The sequence below is a fragment of the Tachyglossus aculeatus genome, chromosome 5 (assembly GCF_015852505.1).
Source record: "Tachyglossus aculeatus isolate mTacAcu1 chromosome 5, mTacAcu1.pri, whole genome shotgun sequence".
NCBI classification, from domain to species: domain Eukaryota; kingdom Metazoa; phylum Chordata; class Mammalia; order Monotremata; family Tachyglossidae; genus Tachyglossus; species Tachyglossus aculeatus.
Window position 1 is genome coordinate 70,142,317 of NC_052070.1, and position 16,758 is coordinate 70,159,074.

At 46.4% G+C, this 16,758-nt stretch overlaps 1 protein-coding gene across 1 annotated transcript in view; it reads right to left on the reverse strand.

Annotated features, from left to right (window-relative positions):
* Positions 1-284: 284 nt before the first annotated feature.
* The window catches only part of DAPK2 (death associated protein kinase 2), a 138,813-nt gene continuing 122,339 nt past the window's right edge, over positions 285-16,758 (reverse strand). Inside the window, exons 10-12 of the mRNA XM_038746513.1 lie at positions 9,339-9,428; positions 9,177-9,260; positions 285-2,039 (exon numbers count right to left, since the gene is read on the reverse strand). Coding sequence (XP_038602441.1) covers positions 1,959-2,039; positions 9,177-9,260; positions 9,339-9,428 — 255 coding nt within the window. The 3' untranslated portion in view covers positions 285-1,958. The remainder of the gene's footprint in view (positions 2,040-9,176; positions 9,261-9,338; positions 9,429-16,758) is intronic.

The window sequence follows — 16,758 nt, forward strand, 5'->3', positions numbered from 1 at the left end:
CTAATGGGACCGGATAAAAGCTGGCTGAGAAAGGTCAGAAAAACAATGTTTTGAGAGGGGGGATTCAAATAACTCTTTCCCCGGGACCTGGAGTGCATCACCTGCATATCTCTAGGCTCTCACCAGCCAAGGAGAGAAGCTCCTCTGAGGGGAGCCTCGCCTGCTGCTTCTGGAAGCATCTTCATTTCCATTCCCAGAACCGGACTGAGGCTAGAGGCCACACTTCTTGGGCTGGATGGAGGGAACTGGAAATGAAATATAAGGCCCCAGGTCTTCCTCCAGTCCATCATTTCTCCTTCTGAGGAGTCAGCCACCTCTGGGACACCAACTTGGGACACAGGAATCCTGAAGTTCCTCTGACCCTATTGCTGCTTTCCTATCCTCTCTCTTTTGCTTGGGACTGGAATTCTCTGCTTGCTCACTAGGCATGAACCTTGCTGATCAGAGTCAGGAGTTGGCCATTCAGAAAGAGGCTGAGGTAACTGAGGCCGAGACGGCTCCTCTATCAAAAGGTGCTTAAGATTTTGTGGGTGAAAGAATCACCTCCTATTTCTCCCAATCCCTCTGCTCTACTTGCTCGCTTCCATTTCTTCTCTTTGATTTTGCTTTTCCCACTTCCCCGATTCCTTTATCTTTCACCACTTCATTGTCCCTCTCCTATTCCTAACCTTTTCCTCTCTGTACTTTTCCCTTGCATATTTCTGGTTCTGCTCCCAAATTCCTTAGCTCCCAAGATCCTCAAAGGCTTTCTCAGCAGCCTATGGAATGGCATTGTCTCCTTGGACCATGAGATTTTGTCCAAATCTCCAATCCAACCCTCCCGCTCCCCCAGGTGATGGACCCTCTGAAATGCCACCAGGAGAAAACTAGACACCGCCCCAAAGAACAGGAAAACAACACTGGCCTTTATTTCGGCTCCCTTCCTCCGCTTTCAATAGCTCTCTCTGTTCCCCAACTCCGGACATCTGTCTCTTTTCTGGTAGAAACTCTCTGTCACTTCCTGGATGTTTCAAGAAGGCTCGTCTTCAGTTGCTTCTCAGAGGCCCCCTTGGGATTTCCAAGCAGGGCTCAAGATGTTGCCCTGTGGGAGAATTTGGATCGTGCGATGAGCCTTTCCCTCAAAGGCTCCACCCGACCACCAAAAATCCAGACACTACTTCTTCACTTTGGCTTCCTGCCCTACTAGTTCCACTTGTAAGACTCTTTTCTAGCACAGCCTCAGTTCCAGGGTCTTGAGAAGCAGCAGCAGGTCGGGCTGCCGTGGTTCTGTAGCCTCTGTCATGAGGGTCCTCGTCCCCGCCCTCCTGCTCAACCTCTGCAGACATCCAGGGGCCTGGCGATGGACTGTCCCTCCCTGACCTCTCCGTCTTCATTGACCAGAATGCTCCCGAAAACCTTCCTTCCCCATTTCCCATAATGGGATTTTGGATGCTTCAAGTTCCCAGATTTCAACTGATACCTCCTCTCCCGCAGGCTGGTGATCAACTCTCCTTCCCGCCCAACTTATACATTTTGAAAGAGGACAAACATCATTTAAAGAGTCCACTAAGGAATAACTCCCGGCCCTGTTACCAGAAGAGCAGACCTTCAGGATGACCATGAGATTACTCTAACGTGGGCCTCCCAACGCCAAGGATGCTAAGTTTAAATATAAAAAAGAAAGTAATTCAAAGTACAAGTTTTTGAGTGCAGCCCGAGCCCCTTCTTAGAAAAAAAAACACAAACACTTTGGGCATTTCAGAGCTTCGATTTGGTCAGTGCCTTACCAGGAGTATAGTTCCACATCTCCTTTCCTTTGGAGTTTGCCAATTCTACAACCAGAAGACATCTTACATATCCTAGGGGCCCGGGGTCTTTGAGAACCAAGCTGCCATCTGTATTTTGTTACACAGATTGTAAAACACCCCAAGGTGTTAGGACTGTAAATGTCCTGGGTCTCTCTCAAGCGGAGAGCTGGGCTAAGAACTACTGCTTCTCCTTCGTGGATGCAGGGCTTTTCTCCTCGCAACATCATCCTCGCCGTCGCTCTCACAGTGCCTCTGAAACAGAAGAGCCACAAGAGCTGTTAGATACCGGTTCATTAGATTGCAAGCTCCTCAAGGGCAGGGAATGTGTGGTTTGGTTTGGTGGTACTTTCCAAGCACTTAGGAGATGCTTTGCTCAATAGGTGCTCAGTAATCGGTGCTCAATAATCCCGGCCCCGCCACTTGTCATCATCATCATCATCAATCGTATTTATTGAGCGCTTACTGTGTGCAGAGCACTGTACTAAGCGCTTGGGAAGTACAAGTTGGCAACATATAGAGACAGTCCCTACCTAACAGTGGGCTCTGTGTGACCTTGGGAAAGTCATTTAACGTCTCTGTGCCTCAGTCCCCTCATCTGTCAAATGGGGATTAAGACCGGGCGGCCCATGTGGGACAGGGACTGTGTCCGACCCGATTTGCTTCTATCCGACCCCAGCACTTAGTACAGTGCCTGGAACATAGTAAGTGCTTAACAAATAGCACAATTACCATAATTATTATTAACTACCATAGAAGGATCGACTGATTAAGTCAGAGGGAAGAAATCTGGTTAGTTAAAGAGCTTTAAGCCACGTATCGGGGGTTGTCAGGCCTGGAGGCCGGGGAATGGACTAAATGAACTTTGAAGTCCTTTCTAGCCCTGTGACTGTGGAAGGCAGTTAGAAAAATCCGTCTGAGTCCTTAGGCCCAGAGCTGGAAGAAATTAGGAAGAGCTTAAAAAAAAAAAAAATGAGTGGAAGGCAAATAAGAATGTGACCTAATGGAAAGAGTATGGGCTTGGGAGTCAAAAGACCTGGATTTTAATCATAGCTCTGCCATTTACCTGCTGTGTGACCTTGGGCAAGTATCTTAACCTCTCTGGTACGGTTCTCTATACTGTAAGCTTGTCATGGGTAGGGAACGTGTCTACCTATTCTGTTGCAGTGTACTCTCCCAAGCGCTTAGTATAGTGCTGTGCACAGAGTAAGCGCTCTATAAATATTATTGATTGATTCTCTGTGCCTCCGTTTCCTCATCTGCAAAATGGGGATTCAATATCTGTTCTTGCTCCTACTTAGGCTGTGAGCTCCATGCGGGACCTGATTATCTTGTGTCTACCACAGTGCTTAGTACGGTGCTTGACATATAGTAAGCACTTAACAAATACTGTTGTTGTCGTTGCTGTTATTATTATACAATTTATATTTTGTATGTAATGTATTATATTGTAATATGTAATGTATTATATTATACAATAATAATACAATTTTAATTAAAGAGGAAACTCTCACTAGGGTAATGGTTCTTGAGCTCAGTGAGGGTGCTGATGCCCAGTACCATCTGTTACCCTATTCCTCAGGCATGGATACAGATATGGGGGGCTGGGGAAAAGATCTGCAGGGAGCTAGATTACTGCCCCTTTGGGGTTGGCTGTTTGACAGGCAAAATTCTGTAAATAAGGCCCCAAGACCCATAAATGTTCTTTTCTTTTTACGGAATTTGTTAAGGGTTTACTCTGTTCCAAGCACCATTATAAGCACTGGAGTAGATACATGTTTATCAGGTTGGACACAGTCCCTGTCCCACTTGAGGCTCATAGTCTAAGAGGGATTAAATCCAAAATGTGTAAACTGGGAATTAAATCCGACTCCTTCTTACTCAGACTGTGAGCCCCATGTGGGACAGGGACTGTGTCCAACCTGATTATCTTGTATCAACCCCAGCACTTGGTACAGTGCTTGGAATAGTAAGAAGTTACAAGTACCCTAGTTAATCAAGAGGGAGAATAAGTACTTGGTCCCCGTTTTACAGATGAGGCAATTGAAGTATAGAGAAGTTTATTATTAATAATAATGGTATTTGTTAACTATGTGCCTAGCACTGTTCTAAGCGCTGGGGTAGATACAAGGTAATCTGACTGTCCCACATGGGGCTCACAGCCTTAATCCCCATTTTACAGATGAGGGAACTGAGGCACAGAGAAGTTAACTGGCTTGCCCAAGGTCACACAGCAGACAAGTGGCAGAGACGGGATTAGAATCCATATCCTTTGACTCCCAAGCCCTTGCTCTTTCCACTAAGCCCTGCTGCTTCTCATACTAAGCCACGCTGCTCCTCGTTGGGCAAGTTTCGTGACTTGCCCAAGGTCACACAGCAGGCAATTGGCGGTCATGGGATTCATTCAGTCATATTTATCGAGCACTTACTGTGTGCAGAGCACTGCACTAAGCGCTTGGGGAGTACAAGTTGGCAACAAATAGAGACGGTCCCTACCCAGCAACGGGCTCACAGTCTAAAAGGGGGAGACAGACAACAAAACAAAACATGTGGACAGGTGTCAAGTCGACAGAATAAATAGAAGTAAAGCTAGATGCACATCATTAACAAAATAAAAAGAATAGTAAATATGTACAAGTAAAATAAATAGAGTAATAAATCTGTACAAACATATATACAGGTGTTGTGGGGAGGGGAAGGAGGTGGTGGGGGGATGGGAAGGGGGAGAGGAAGGAGGGGGCTCAGTCTGGGAAGGCCTCCTGGAGGAGGTGAGCTCTCAGTAGGGCTTTGAAGGGAGGAAGAGAGCTAGCTTGGCGGATGTGCGGAGGGAGGGCATTCCAGGCCAGGGGGAAGACGTGAGCCAGGGGTCGATGGCGGGACAGGCGAGAACGAGTCACGGTGAGGAGATTAGCGGCAGAGGAGCGGAGGGTGCGGGCTGGGCTGGAGAAGGAAAGAAGGGAGGTGAGGTAGGAGGGGGCGAGGGGATGGACAGCCTTGAAGCAGAGAGCGAAGCGTTTTTGCCTGATGCGTAGGTTGACTGGTAGCCACTGGAGATTTTTGAGGAGGGGAGTAACATGCCCAGAGCGTTTCTGCACAGAGATGATCCAGGCAGCAGTGTGAAGTATAGATTGAAGTGGGGAGAGACAGGAGGATGGGAGATCAGAGAGGAGGCTGATGCAGTAATCCAGTCGGGATAGGATGAGAGATTGAACCAGCAGGGTAGCGGTTTGGATGAAGAGGAAAGGGCGGATCTTGGAGATGTTGGAGGTGAGACCGTCAGTTTTTGGTGATGGATTGCATGTGAGGGGTGAACGAGAGAGCAGAGTCGAGGATGACACCAAGTTTGCGGGCTTGTGAGACGGGAAGGATGGTAGTGCTGTCAACAGTGATGGGAAAGTCAGGGAGAGGGCAGGGTTTGGGAGGGAAGACAAGGAGTTCAGTCTTGGACATGTTGAGTTTTAGATGGCGGGCAGACATCCAGATGGAGATGTCTTGAAGGCAGGAGGAGACATGAGCCTGAAGGGAGGGAGAGAGAGCAGGGGCAGAGATGCAGATTTGGGTGTCATCAGCGTAGAGATGATAGTTGAAGCCATGGGAGTGAATGAATACACCAAGAGAGTGAGTGTAGATAGAGAACAGAATCATGGCTCCACCACATGTCTATTGTGTGACCTTGGGCAAGCCACTTCACTTCTCTGGCCTCAGTTACCTCATCATCTGTATAATGGGGAATAGGAGTGTGAGCCCCATGTGGGACGTAGACTGTGTCCAACCTGATTAGCTTGTATCTAGACCAGAGCTTAGAACAGTGATTGGCACATAGTAAGTACTTAACAAATACCATAATTATTATTAATCAATCAATCAATCAATCGTATTTATTGAGCGCTTACTGTATGCAGAGCACTGTACTAAGCACTTGGAAAGTACAAGCTGGCAACATATAGAGACAGTCCCTACCTAACAGTGGGCTCACAGTCTAGAAGGGGGAGATGGAGAACAAAACCAAACATACTAACAAAATAAAATAAATAGAATAGATAGGTACAAGTAAAATAAATAAATAGAGCAATAAATATGTACAAACATATATACATATATACAGGTGCTGTGGGGAAGGGAAGGAGGTAAAATGCGGGGGATGGAGAGGGGGACGAGGGGGAGAGGAAGGAAGGGGCTCAGTCTGGGAAGGCCTCCTGGAGGAGGTGAGCTCTCAGTAGGACCTTGAAGGGAGGAAGAGAGCTAGCTTGGTGGATGGGCAGAGGGAGGGCATTCCAGGCCCGGGGGAGGACGTAGGCCGGGGGTCGATGGCGGGACAGGAAGGCTGAATAGGTGCAAATGAGGTTGTTGTTAATGTAACTTGGTGATAACATGGGCCTTTTTCTATAATATTACTATTATTAGTAATAGTAAGGAGTTTCTGTTCGAGGCAGGGGTAGACGGGCATCTGTTGGAAGGTTTTATGGAGTGGGGAGACATAGACTGAATTTTTTTTGAAGAAAATGATCCCGGCAGCCGAGTGAAGTAGGGGCTGGATAGAGGAGAGACAGGTGGCAGGGAGGTCAATGAGGAGGCGGATGTGGTGGGAAAGAGGACCACTGACTGACCACTGCAGGCCTGGGCTCAGGCTCCAGGTCATCTCCGGCCGCATGACCTTGGGGTGAGCCGCAAAGGTCAATCAGTAGGCCAGGTGCAGCCTACGATGTCGTCATCCAGAAGGCCAGATGACCCAAGTGGGTGATCAAAACGCTACATGGACGGAACAAGGAGACCTTTTCCCTTGGCTGGGGCTGCGGCTCTAACTCTGGCAACTGCCCAAAATGTATTTTTCCAGGGATCCTTGGCAACCATCAGAGCACTGTCTCTGGGCATGATTGTTAACAAAATGTTTGGCTTTAGCTTCTGCATGGCTGATTCAAAGACACGGCGGGCATCCCGGGGCCTGCGTCAGATGGCCTTTCTCTTTTGGGTAGGACTTACGTAAACTTTAAAGCAGGACCATTTCAAAGCAATACCAATTTAAAACATCCCTTTCAGAACTAAACTTCTCCTTTAGAGAAGCAGCGTGGCTCAGTGGAAAAAGCACGGGCTTTGGAGTCAGAGGTCATGCGTTCAAATCCCGGCTCCACCACTTGTCAACTGTGTGACTTTGGGCAAGTCACTTAACTTCTCTGGGCCTCAGTTCCCTCATCTGTAAAATGGGGATGAAGACCGTGAGCCCCACGTGGGACAACATGATCACCTTGTAAATTCCCCAGCGCTTAGAACAGTGCTCTGCACATAGTAAGCGCTTAATAAATGCCATTAAAAAACAAAAAAACAACAACTAAAAATCTGATGCAGATTTGGCCACTGTTACAGCACACATTGGTTTATCCTTCCTTACATTATGGTATCATTGTTATTAGGCTTTTACTTTTTTAATTCATGAATTGAGGAAAAACTCCTTCTAAAATCTGGGTAAACATACTCGTGAACTGGGGACCTCCGTGGGTACTGGTAGAATCAGGAGAGATGCTGTTATGATATTATGTAGACATTTTGTAAATGACAATATTGAAAAGAAGTGTATCCTTTGGGGCATTCTCTCTGCCCCAATGATGACTAAGATCTGTGGCCTGAAACACGCCTGCATGCCTGCACCACGTAGAGTTTGTGCATCAGACGCGCCCATCCTGTACCTGGCAAACTGGAAATCTAATTCAAAATCAACTTTAGTTAATTGTCTATTTATGGTTACAGTGTATTTTCCCTAGCGCTTAGTACAGTGCTTTGCACACAGTAAGCACTCAATAAATACGACGGAATGAACGAATATGTTGGATTTGGCTTTGAAATAACAATAAGAAACCCTCTCCTCCCACCACTCCTATCCTTGAGGCTTTTGAAAAATGTTTCTCTTAGTATGAACCAAAGTCAGAATAAAAATGTAAGCTCTGAAAACTTCTCTTCCATTTATCCTTAGAATCTACCGTCTCTATATGTTGCCAACTTGTACTTCCCAAGCGCTTAGTCCAGTGCTCTGCACACAGCAAGCGCTCAATAAATACGACAAAGAATGAATGAATGAATCCACAAAAACATCCAGCGCTTTGTGTCAAGTCTACCAATAGGTACTTCTGGCCAGTCAAAGATGACTTTAGGAGGCACACAGTAAAGATCAATCAAATAATTGCATTTATTGAGTGCTTCCTGTGTGCCAAGCACTGTACTGAACGCTTGAGAGAGTACACTTTAATAGATTTGGTAGCCATATCCCCTTTCTTCTCAGGCTCACAGCCAATCGGTCCCACCCTAGGCTCATTGAAGAAACTGGATGTGGTGGCCATCGATCTGCACAGAGCACTGTACTAAGGGCTTGGCAGAGTACAACAGAGTTAGTAGACATACTCCCTACCCTCAAGGAGCTTACAATCTAGCCAGTGGCAGTAGTGGCAGGGTAAATATAGCCGTGGTGGGGAGGGGTCTGAACAAACAATCCCCTGCTTCTCCCCCTCCCCTGTCAACAGTACAAGATGGAGAACATTGTCTGCCTCAGGGGAAAGAATGACAGGCAAGCGGTCAGAAGGAAAGAATGTGGTATTTCTAATACTACTACTAATAATAATAATTGCGGTATTTATTAAGCACTTACTATGTGTCAGGCACTGTACTAAGGGCTGGGGCGGATACCAGAAAATCAGGTTGGACACACTCCCTGTCTCTTATGGGGCTCACAGTCTTAATCCCCATTTTACAGATGAGGTAACTGAGATATAGGGAAGTGAAGTGACTTAGTGACTAAGTGAGCACTTAGTGTGGGCATAGCAAAGTACCTAGCACTTGGAAGAGTAGGCTATAACAGAATTTGCAGACATGTCCCTTGCCCACGAGGAGCTTACAGTCTAATAATAATAGTAATTCTGGTATTTAAGTGCTTATTATTTATCAGGCACTGTACTAAGTGCTGGAGTGGATACAAGCATATTGGACTGGACGCAGTCCCTGTCCTACTTGGGGCTCACCGTCTCAATCCCCATGTTACAGATGAGGTAACTGAGGCCCAGAGAAGTGAAGTGACTTGCCCAAGGTCACACAGCAGACAAGTGGTGAATCTCAGATTAGGTCCTTCTTACTCTCAGGCCTGGACTCTATCCACCAGGCCATGCCCACCACTCAGGGCCCTGTGGGCATTTGGTAAATATTTTGGACCAGCTGATTGACTTTCTCCTGCTCACCTACTTACTTTAACTCAAAGGTTTGGATTCCCAGCGATCCTCACTTCCTCTGAATTCAAGGAAGTCTGCCCACTCCTGAGAAAAGAATAGGCTGGGGGCTTCATTCCATCATTATTACAGGGGTGGGGCCCTCCTTTAGATCCCACCGACTCCGGGGTTTTCCGCATGTACCTACCAAGCTGTCGTCCGGCTTCAGATGAACCTTTTTCATCAGGGAGCGGGTGAGGTGGTTGCACAATGAGACAATACTGAATGAGAGCTGGGAGCAATGAGAAGAGAAACCGTGAGCACAAAGTCCCCCAGGGATCCCCCTCCCCAGCGAAGGTCACCCACATACCTTCCATCGCCTCCGGACGTACTGTTTTTTGAAGTTTTCCAAGTTGACGACAGACTCTCTGCGCACCATGGCCTGGTTAGTATCCACTGGCTGAAAGACAAGAGAGGCCACGGTCATTGCTGGGCTGCTGTCAGGGCCACAGCAGGCAAGAAATAACACACCTTATTCTGCCGGCAAATGGGATCGATTTAAAATGGCCAATTTCCCGGCCCCTCGTGGACGGGGCTGCAGCCGTCTCCCCCATCCCCACTTCAAAACACCCATTCTCCTACAGCTGAGCTGACATACTACAATAAATACAATAAATACGATTGATGATGATGATGATGACATCCAGCAGGCTCCAGTCTGCTTCTAGCACTGTGCTAGGGTCAACCTGACTTTGAATTTCACAGTTGCATAGGTAATCTATTGGTTACATGAACCACGACTTTCATTCATCCATTCAATCGTATTTATTGAGCGCTTACTGTGTGCAGAGCACTGTACTAAGTGCTTGGGAAGTACAAGGTGGCAACATATAGAGACGGTCCCTACCTAACAGCGGGCTCACAGTCTAGAAGGGGGAGACCTTCATTCATTCATTCAATCGTATTTATTGAGCGCTTACTATGTGCAAAGCACTGTTCTAAGCGCTGGGGGGATACAAGGGGATCAGGTTGTCCCACGTGGGGCTCACAGTCTTAATCCCCATTTTACAGATGAGGTCACTGAGGCTCAGAGAAGTGAAGTGACTTGCCCAGGGTCACACAGCAGACATGTGGCGGAGCCAGGATTCGAACCCATGACTTCTGACTCCAAAGCCCGTGCTCTTCCCACTGAGCCACGCCGCTTCTCTACAAACAAAACAAAACAACTCTGCAGGAGGCTCAGATGATCCGGCTACATATCAGCATATCGTATCATAAGGGATGTGATAGAAAACTTGGTGAGATTTCTGCTAGGATCACTGGCAACCACACTGTACTTGGGGCCAGTTCGTTTTTCTTTGTTTTGTGTTTTGCTTAAATGGTACTTGTTAAGTGCGTACTGTGTGCCAAGCACTGTGCTAAGCACTAAGTAGACCCAAGATAATCAGGTTGGACAGCGTCCTTGTCTCACAGGGGCTCAAAGTATAAGTCAGAAGGAAGAGATTTAATTCCCATTTTTCAGATGAGGTAACTGAGGCCCAGAAAATAATAATAATAATAATGGCATTTGTTAAGCGCTTACTGTATGCAAAGCACTGCTGGGGAGGATACAAGGTGATCAGGTTGTCCTGCGTGGGGCTCACAGTCTTAATCCCCATTTTGCAGATGAGGTAACTGAGGCACAGAAAAGTCAAGTGACTTACCCGAAGTCACAAAGCTGACAATTGGAAGAGCCGGGACTTGAACCCATGACCTCTGACTCCCAAGCCCGTGCTCTTTCCACTGAGCCACGCTGCTTCTCTATGCAGAAAAGTGAAAGGACTTGCCCAAGGTCACACAGCAGGCCAGCAGCAGAGCCGGAATTAAAGTTTAGGTCCTCCGACTCCCAAGTTCACCCTCTTTTCACTAGGCCATACCACTTCCCAAAATTAAAACTACTGGCCGAGGCAACCCTACAAAAAACCTCAATCCTTCTTCCAGATTTAAAATACTCAGAAATACAGAGCCTGCACCTGGATAATTTAGGGCAGGATTCACTGGTTTACTTCAAGGAAACTTACGAGGAAAAATACCTTGCTTCTGAGGGGGTGCTTTCATAACAGATTAAGGGCTTTATTTTTGATATTGCCCATCACACGGACAATCACGTTAGAGCACGGGTGGGTAATTCTTTGGGCTGGAGGGCCAGGGCTAGTTTGTGTAACTGTTGAGGGCCATATAAATTAAATACAGATAAAATGTTTATGACATGCATTGCTTAAAAAGTCCTTCATGCCATTCCTTGCAGATTTATACCACTTGTAAACATGCTAATACACTTGACACAGGTTTCATGTCCGGTGGTGACATGGATGTAGAGGGATGGTTCAGTGTTGTAGACTGTTGTGATAGGGTGTGGGAGATATTTAGACCACGGTATGGATCCCTGATGTTGGGGTGCATGTTTGGTGTGGGCAGGGAATGTGTCTGTTCCTTGTTATATTGTACTCTCCCAAGCACTCTGTACCCTGTAAGCACTTAATAAATGATTAAATGAATGAGTTGCTTCTTGATCTAATAGATCAAAGGCAATACTAGTTATACTTTAGCTGTTTCTATGATATAACGTTATTTTATTTTAAAATGGGTCACTGGGTATTCATTGTTCATTTAGGATGTCCATCTCACTTCAAATAACTGCATCAGTATGCCAGTATCAAATATATGCCAGTATCAAATATAAGTTTCTATTATAATAATGATGATGATGGCATTTGTTAAGCGCTTACTATGTGCAAAGCACTGTTCTAAGCACTGGGGGGATACAAAGAGATCAGGTTGTTCCATGTGGGGCTCACAGTCTTAATCCCCATTTTACAGATGAGGTAACCAAGGCACAGAGAAGCGAAGTGACTTGCCCAAAGTCAGACAGGTGACAAGTGGTGGAGCTGGGATTAGAACCCGTGACCTCTGACTCCCAAGCCGGGGCTCTTTCCACTGAGCCACGCTGCTTCCCACAATTTTATTATCTTTGTGAAAGTAAATGCAATTCACCTGGGTGACTGAAGGGTCTCCTGTCTAGACTGTAAGCTCACTGTGGGCAGGAAATGCCTACCATTGCTATTATATTGCACTCTCCCAAGCACTTAGTAAAGTGCTCTGCACACAGTAAGTGCTCAATAAATACAATTGATTGATGGATTTTCTTTTGCTAGGGATAGTGGTAAGTCGGGGAGAGTCAACAGGAGGCCTCGATGGGGTCCCCATCTTGGGATGAATTTTGTCCCAGGCCTGGAAGTGGCTCTGTAAGCCACACTACCACATGCCCAGTTTATTCCCTGAGAAGCACATCATCAATCATATTTATTGAGCGCTTACTGTGTGCAGAGCACTGTACTACACACATAAAGCCGTCACACTTTTATAACTGACCAAATAAGAGGCTGTGTGGAAGAAATGAAGAGGAAGAAACTGGATGGAAGAATAACGCTTCCTTAGGATAAATGAGGCAGGGGTCAAGATGCCTGGGGAATATCCAGGTTGTGATGTTCCGGAACATGGTTATGTGTAGGGAAGTGAGAGTGGGGCAGACAGACGAATACAGAGGGAGGAAGTGAGAGAGGGAGAGATGGAGAAAGAGAAAGTGCCAAGACCCCCTTCGTGACCGTCAGGGATTAAGACAAAAGGGGCTGATTCTCAGTTATCTTTTTTTTCCAGGTGATGGAAGTCCAAGGTTTGTTAACTGGAAACAGTTCCTGCAGTTTGAGTCCCCCTGCTTCTTTTGAGGGGAGAACAGAGTAGTCGTCTGTTGCAGGAGGAGATTGTGCTGCATTGTACTTTCCAAGTGCTTAGTACAGTGCTCTGCATGCAGTAAGTGCTCAATAAATACGATTGAATGAATGAATAATGAGGAACCGGTGACCCCAGCAGAAAGATGACACCGGTGTCAACTGGGAACCAGTACCCACTCCCCTCTTCCCCAGCCAAATCCTCCCAGCCCTGGACTCCAGCAAAATCCATTTTCATCTTGAGGGATGGGGCGACGGCACCAATCACCCCTTGGAGCAGACAAGCCACATCTCCTGGTCCCCGTTTACATACACTGTGCAGTCCCAGCAACACGAGGGGTCCGGATGGCCACTTTGGCGGGATTCATCCTTCAGCTGCCAGCCGAGGAAGAGGAGGAGGAGGAGGAGGACGGGAGCGAACACCGCAGCAGGGGCAGCCAGAGGGTGGGCCGGGGAGAGAGGGAAGCAGGCACATGGAGCCAGGCATAGGGGGAAGCGCAAATACAAAGGTTAGGAAAGAAAAGGAGCAGGAGTCAGAGAGGCATAATGAGACATATACTTATTGGCTTTAGGAAAGGCAAAGACATAGGGAGGAATCTTTTGGAAGGCAAACAAGATTTAAAAAGAAAAAGAAACCCGGCCATAATTAGTTCTAAGCACATTCTGTGAGTGACTGTTCTTTTGGTTGGGGAGAGGGAGAATTTTTCAGAAACGGTAAATTGTTACATTGACCCCACTGTCTTAATTCAGACCCAAACTCACCCTCGGTTGTCACGCTCTAGCGCTGCGGCAGCCTCTATCAATATGATTCCTGACTATGGACATGACTCCGATAATTTCAGGCTTTCAAAAAACAGTAGCCACAGTTGAAGACCCCACTGCCCCTTCCCACCCCATCTCTACTGGATAACAACAATGATGATGATGATGATGATGGGGGTAAATTAGCAACTGGTTTGGTTTTGGCTCACTCTTCTTCCTCTTAGAAAATGGGCCAGGAAATAAAAGTCAAAGTCAGGATGACGTTCAGGGCTTAAAGTGGCAGGATCTCAGATTGCACCTGTATCGGGGGCATGGAAGGAGAGAGAGGTAAGGGCCCTCCTCACCATTAGCTGGGGTAATGGGGTAAGAGGGTAGTGTAATAGACAAGGAGGAAGGTAGGCATTACTCTTACCTCTTGTTAAAGTCTGGCAGGAGAGGAAATCAGAAAGAGAAGACAAACCATTGACTCACCTGAGGAAGAAAACCTTTATTGCAGGACAGAAAATAAGGAAACTATAAGGAGAGAGGAGGAGAAAAAGAAGTAGCCAGGAAAAGCGCGGGGGAGGGATGGTAAGGTTTCACGAGTTTGGATTAACTCCCTCTCTCTCCATCACCCAAGCCGTCACCAGTACAGAGTCAGAGGGGAAGCTGAGGCTTCCAGTATCAAATGGGAAGCCTCTTTGGCAAAGGGTAATTTGTCAGAGAGTTGTTTGTCATTTTCTACTCGTGCTTTAGCATTTCTGGGCACTGAACCACTCGGTTAACAGAGGCTTGGAAATTCCAATATATCTATTCCAAATAGGAGCCAGGACCATCTCATGACTGAGCAGAGTAATAATAATTAAGGTACTTGTGTTAAGTAAGCACTGTTCTAAGCACTGGGGTAGATACACATTAATTAGGTTGGGCAGTGTCCCTGATCCACATTCATTCATTCATTCAATCGCATTTATTGAGCGCTTACTGTGTGCAGAGCACTGTACTAAGCGCTTGGGAAGTACAAGTTGGCAACATATAGAGATGGTCCCTACCCAACAGCGGGCTCACAGTCCCACATGGGGCTCCAAGTAGGAGAGAGAATCAATCAGTGGTATTTATTGAGCACCCACTGTGGGCAGAGCACTGTACTAAGTGCTCGGGAGAGTAAACTACAGAAACAGTGGTAGACATGCTCCCTAAGAGGAGGGAGGCTCAAACACGAGAGACAGAGCCATTCACTGATGTTGATAAATGGGGACTGCTGAATGAATTTTAAAGAGTGATCTATATGCCATCCACAGCATCAGAATTCTGAGGAGAGGATGGACCCCATAAATCTGTCTCTGTGGTCTTTTCCAATCAATTGTCCCCTGTTGCTAAGTGCTGGCTTTGTGCGTAAGCCTGAAAGTCAGAGATTTGAATAATGAAATCTTCTTCCCAGAAATGGTGTTAACAGTTGCCTCTTCTGTTCCTAGCTGATTGTGCTCTCTTCTAGTCAGGTCAGAAGTTGAACCTCTTCTTTTTTGGGGGAGGGTACTTGTCAAGTAATAATAATAATAATGATGGCATTTGTTAAGCGCTTACTATGTGCAAAGCACTGTTCTAAGCGCTGGGGAGGATACAAGTGATTAAGTTGTCCCACGTGGGGCTCACAGTCAATCCCCATTTTACAGATGAGGTAACTGAGGCTCAGAGAAGTTAAGTGACTTGCCCAAGGTCACGCAGCAGACATGTGGCGGAGCCGGGATTCGAACCCCTGACCTCTGACTCCAAAGCCCGGGCTCTTTCCACTGTTCATTCAATCGTATTTATTGAGCACTGTGTGCAGAGCACTGTACTAAGCGCTTGGAAAGTACAATTCGTGTCCCAGGCACTGTACTAAGTACTGGGTAGATATGACCAAACTAGTTGGACACAGTCCCAGGTGGGACTCACAGCCTTAACCCCCATGTTACGGATAAACTAATTAAGGAACAGAGAAGTGAAGTGACTTGCCCAAGGTCGTGCAGCAGACAAGTGGTAGGGCCAGAATTGGAACCCAGGTCCTCTGACTCTTAGGCCCATTCTCTTTCCAGTAGTCCACGCTGTTTCTCTGGACAACTTGGACCTTACCATGCTTCCTGCTAGAGGAGGAGGGTTATTTTTCTGCTTTAATCTTCTTTCTGCCCTGTGCCTCAGAGGTGAAAATAGGAGCACTCTCTGCCCCTGGAATCAGCTACATATTTTTCTCCTTCTCTATCCCCTTCCTCCTCCTCCTCATCATCAATCGTATTTATTGAGCGCTTACTATGTGCAGACTTCCTCTCTCTGGCTGTCTCCTTCCTCAATGGCACTTCCACTAGAGGTCAGGATCAGAAGGCAGAAAATGTGAAATTCAAATGGGTCCACTGTGCCTCTTTGCGGCAGCTCTTCTGAAGGGCGGTTAGGGGAAGACATAAAATTCAGCGGCTCAGCTGACTTTTTAAATTACCTGGGGATTTTATTTATTCTTGCTCAGCTTCCTCTCTAGGGACCGACCATCTCATTTTTATCTAAAACTGGACCCTTGAGACAGCATCCCTAGCATGTACAATTCCCCTGTCTGTCTCGGCGACCTGAAAGTTAGAAGGTCGGGAGGGATGTGTGGAGCTCAAATCACCGGCAAATGCTAATCTGAAAGACTGGCAATGAGGAAATGAGCAGGAATATTTAAAAATCAAGGGTTATTAGAATCTGATTTTAACTCAGTGAAATGTATGGAAGAAAATAAAGTTACAAGCAGTTCAGTACAACACAGTGGCAAAGAAAGCATACTCCAAACAACACCAAAGCGGTAACTAAAACTCCAAACATGACTTAGTCAGACACAGTTTAAATGATGTCAACACTTAAAATGTTTGGATTGTTTAGTCACATATCAAGGGCTGGTTCAGCTTTAAAACCTGCTTTTGGAGCAGTCCCTCGTGTTATTTGTTGGCACTTAAGAGCCCTTTTGGAATGTGCATGCTATTTAAATAATTTATAATTTAATAAATCAGAGAAATGTCAGTTTACCATTTTGGAGATTTAGCTATCCATTGCTAGCAAGCCCAGAGCATATGCCACTGACTAAAGGCTCCCAACATTCTGGGACTGAAACTCCAATTTGTAACAACAATGCTCCAGTAACATCATTATCAATGGTCTTTACTGAGCACTTATGGTGTGCACAGCACTGTACTAAGCACTTGTATGAGTACAATACAACAGAGTTGCAGACACTGTCCCTTGCCCACAACTAGCTTACAGCACAGACGTGGAAGT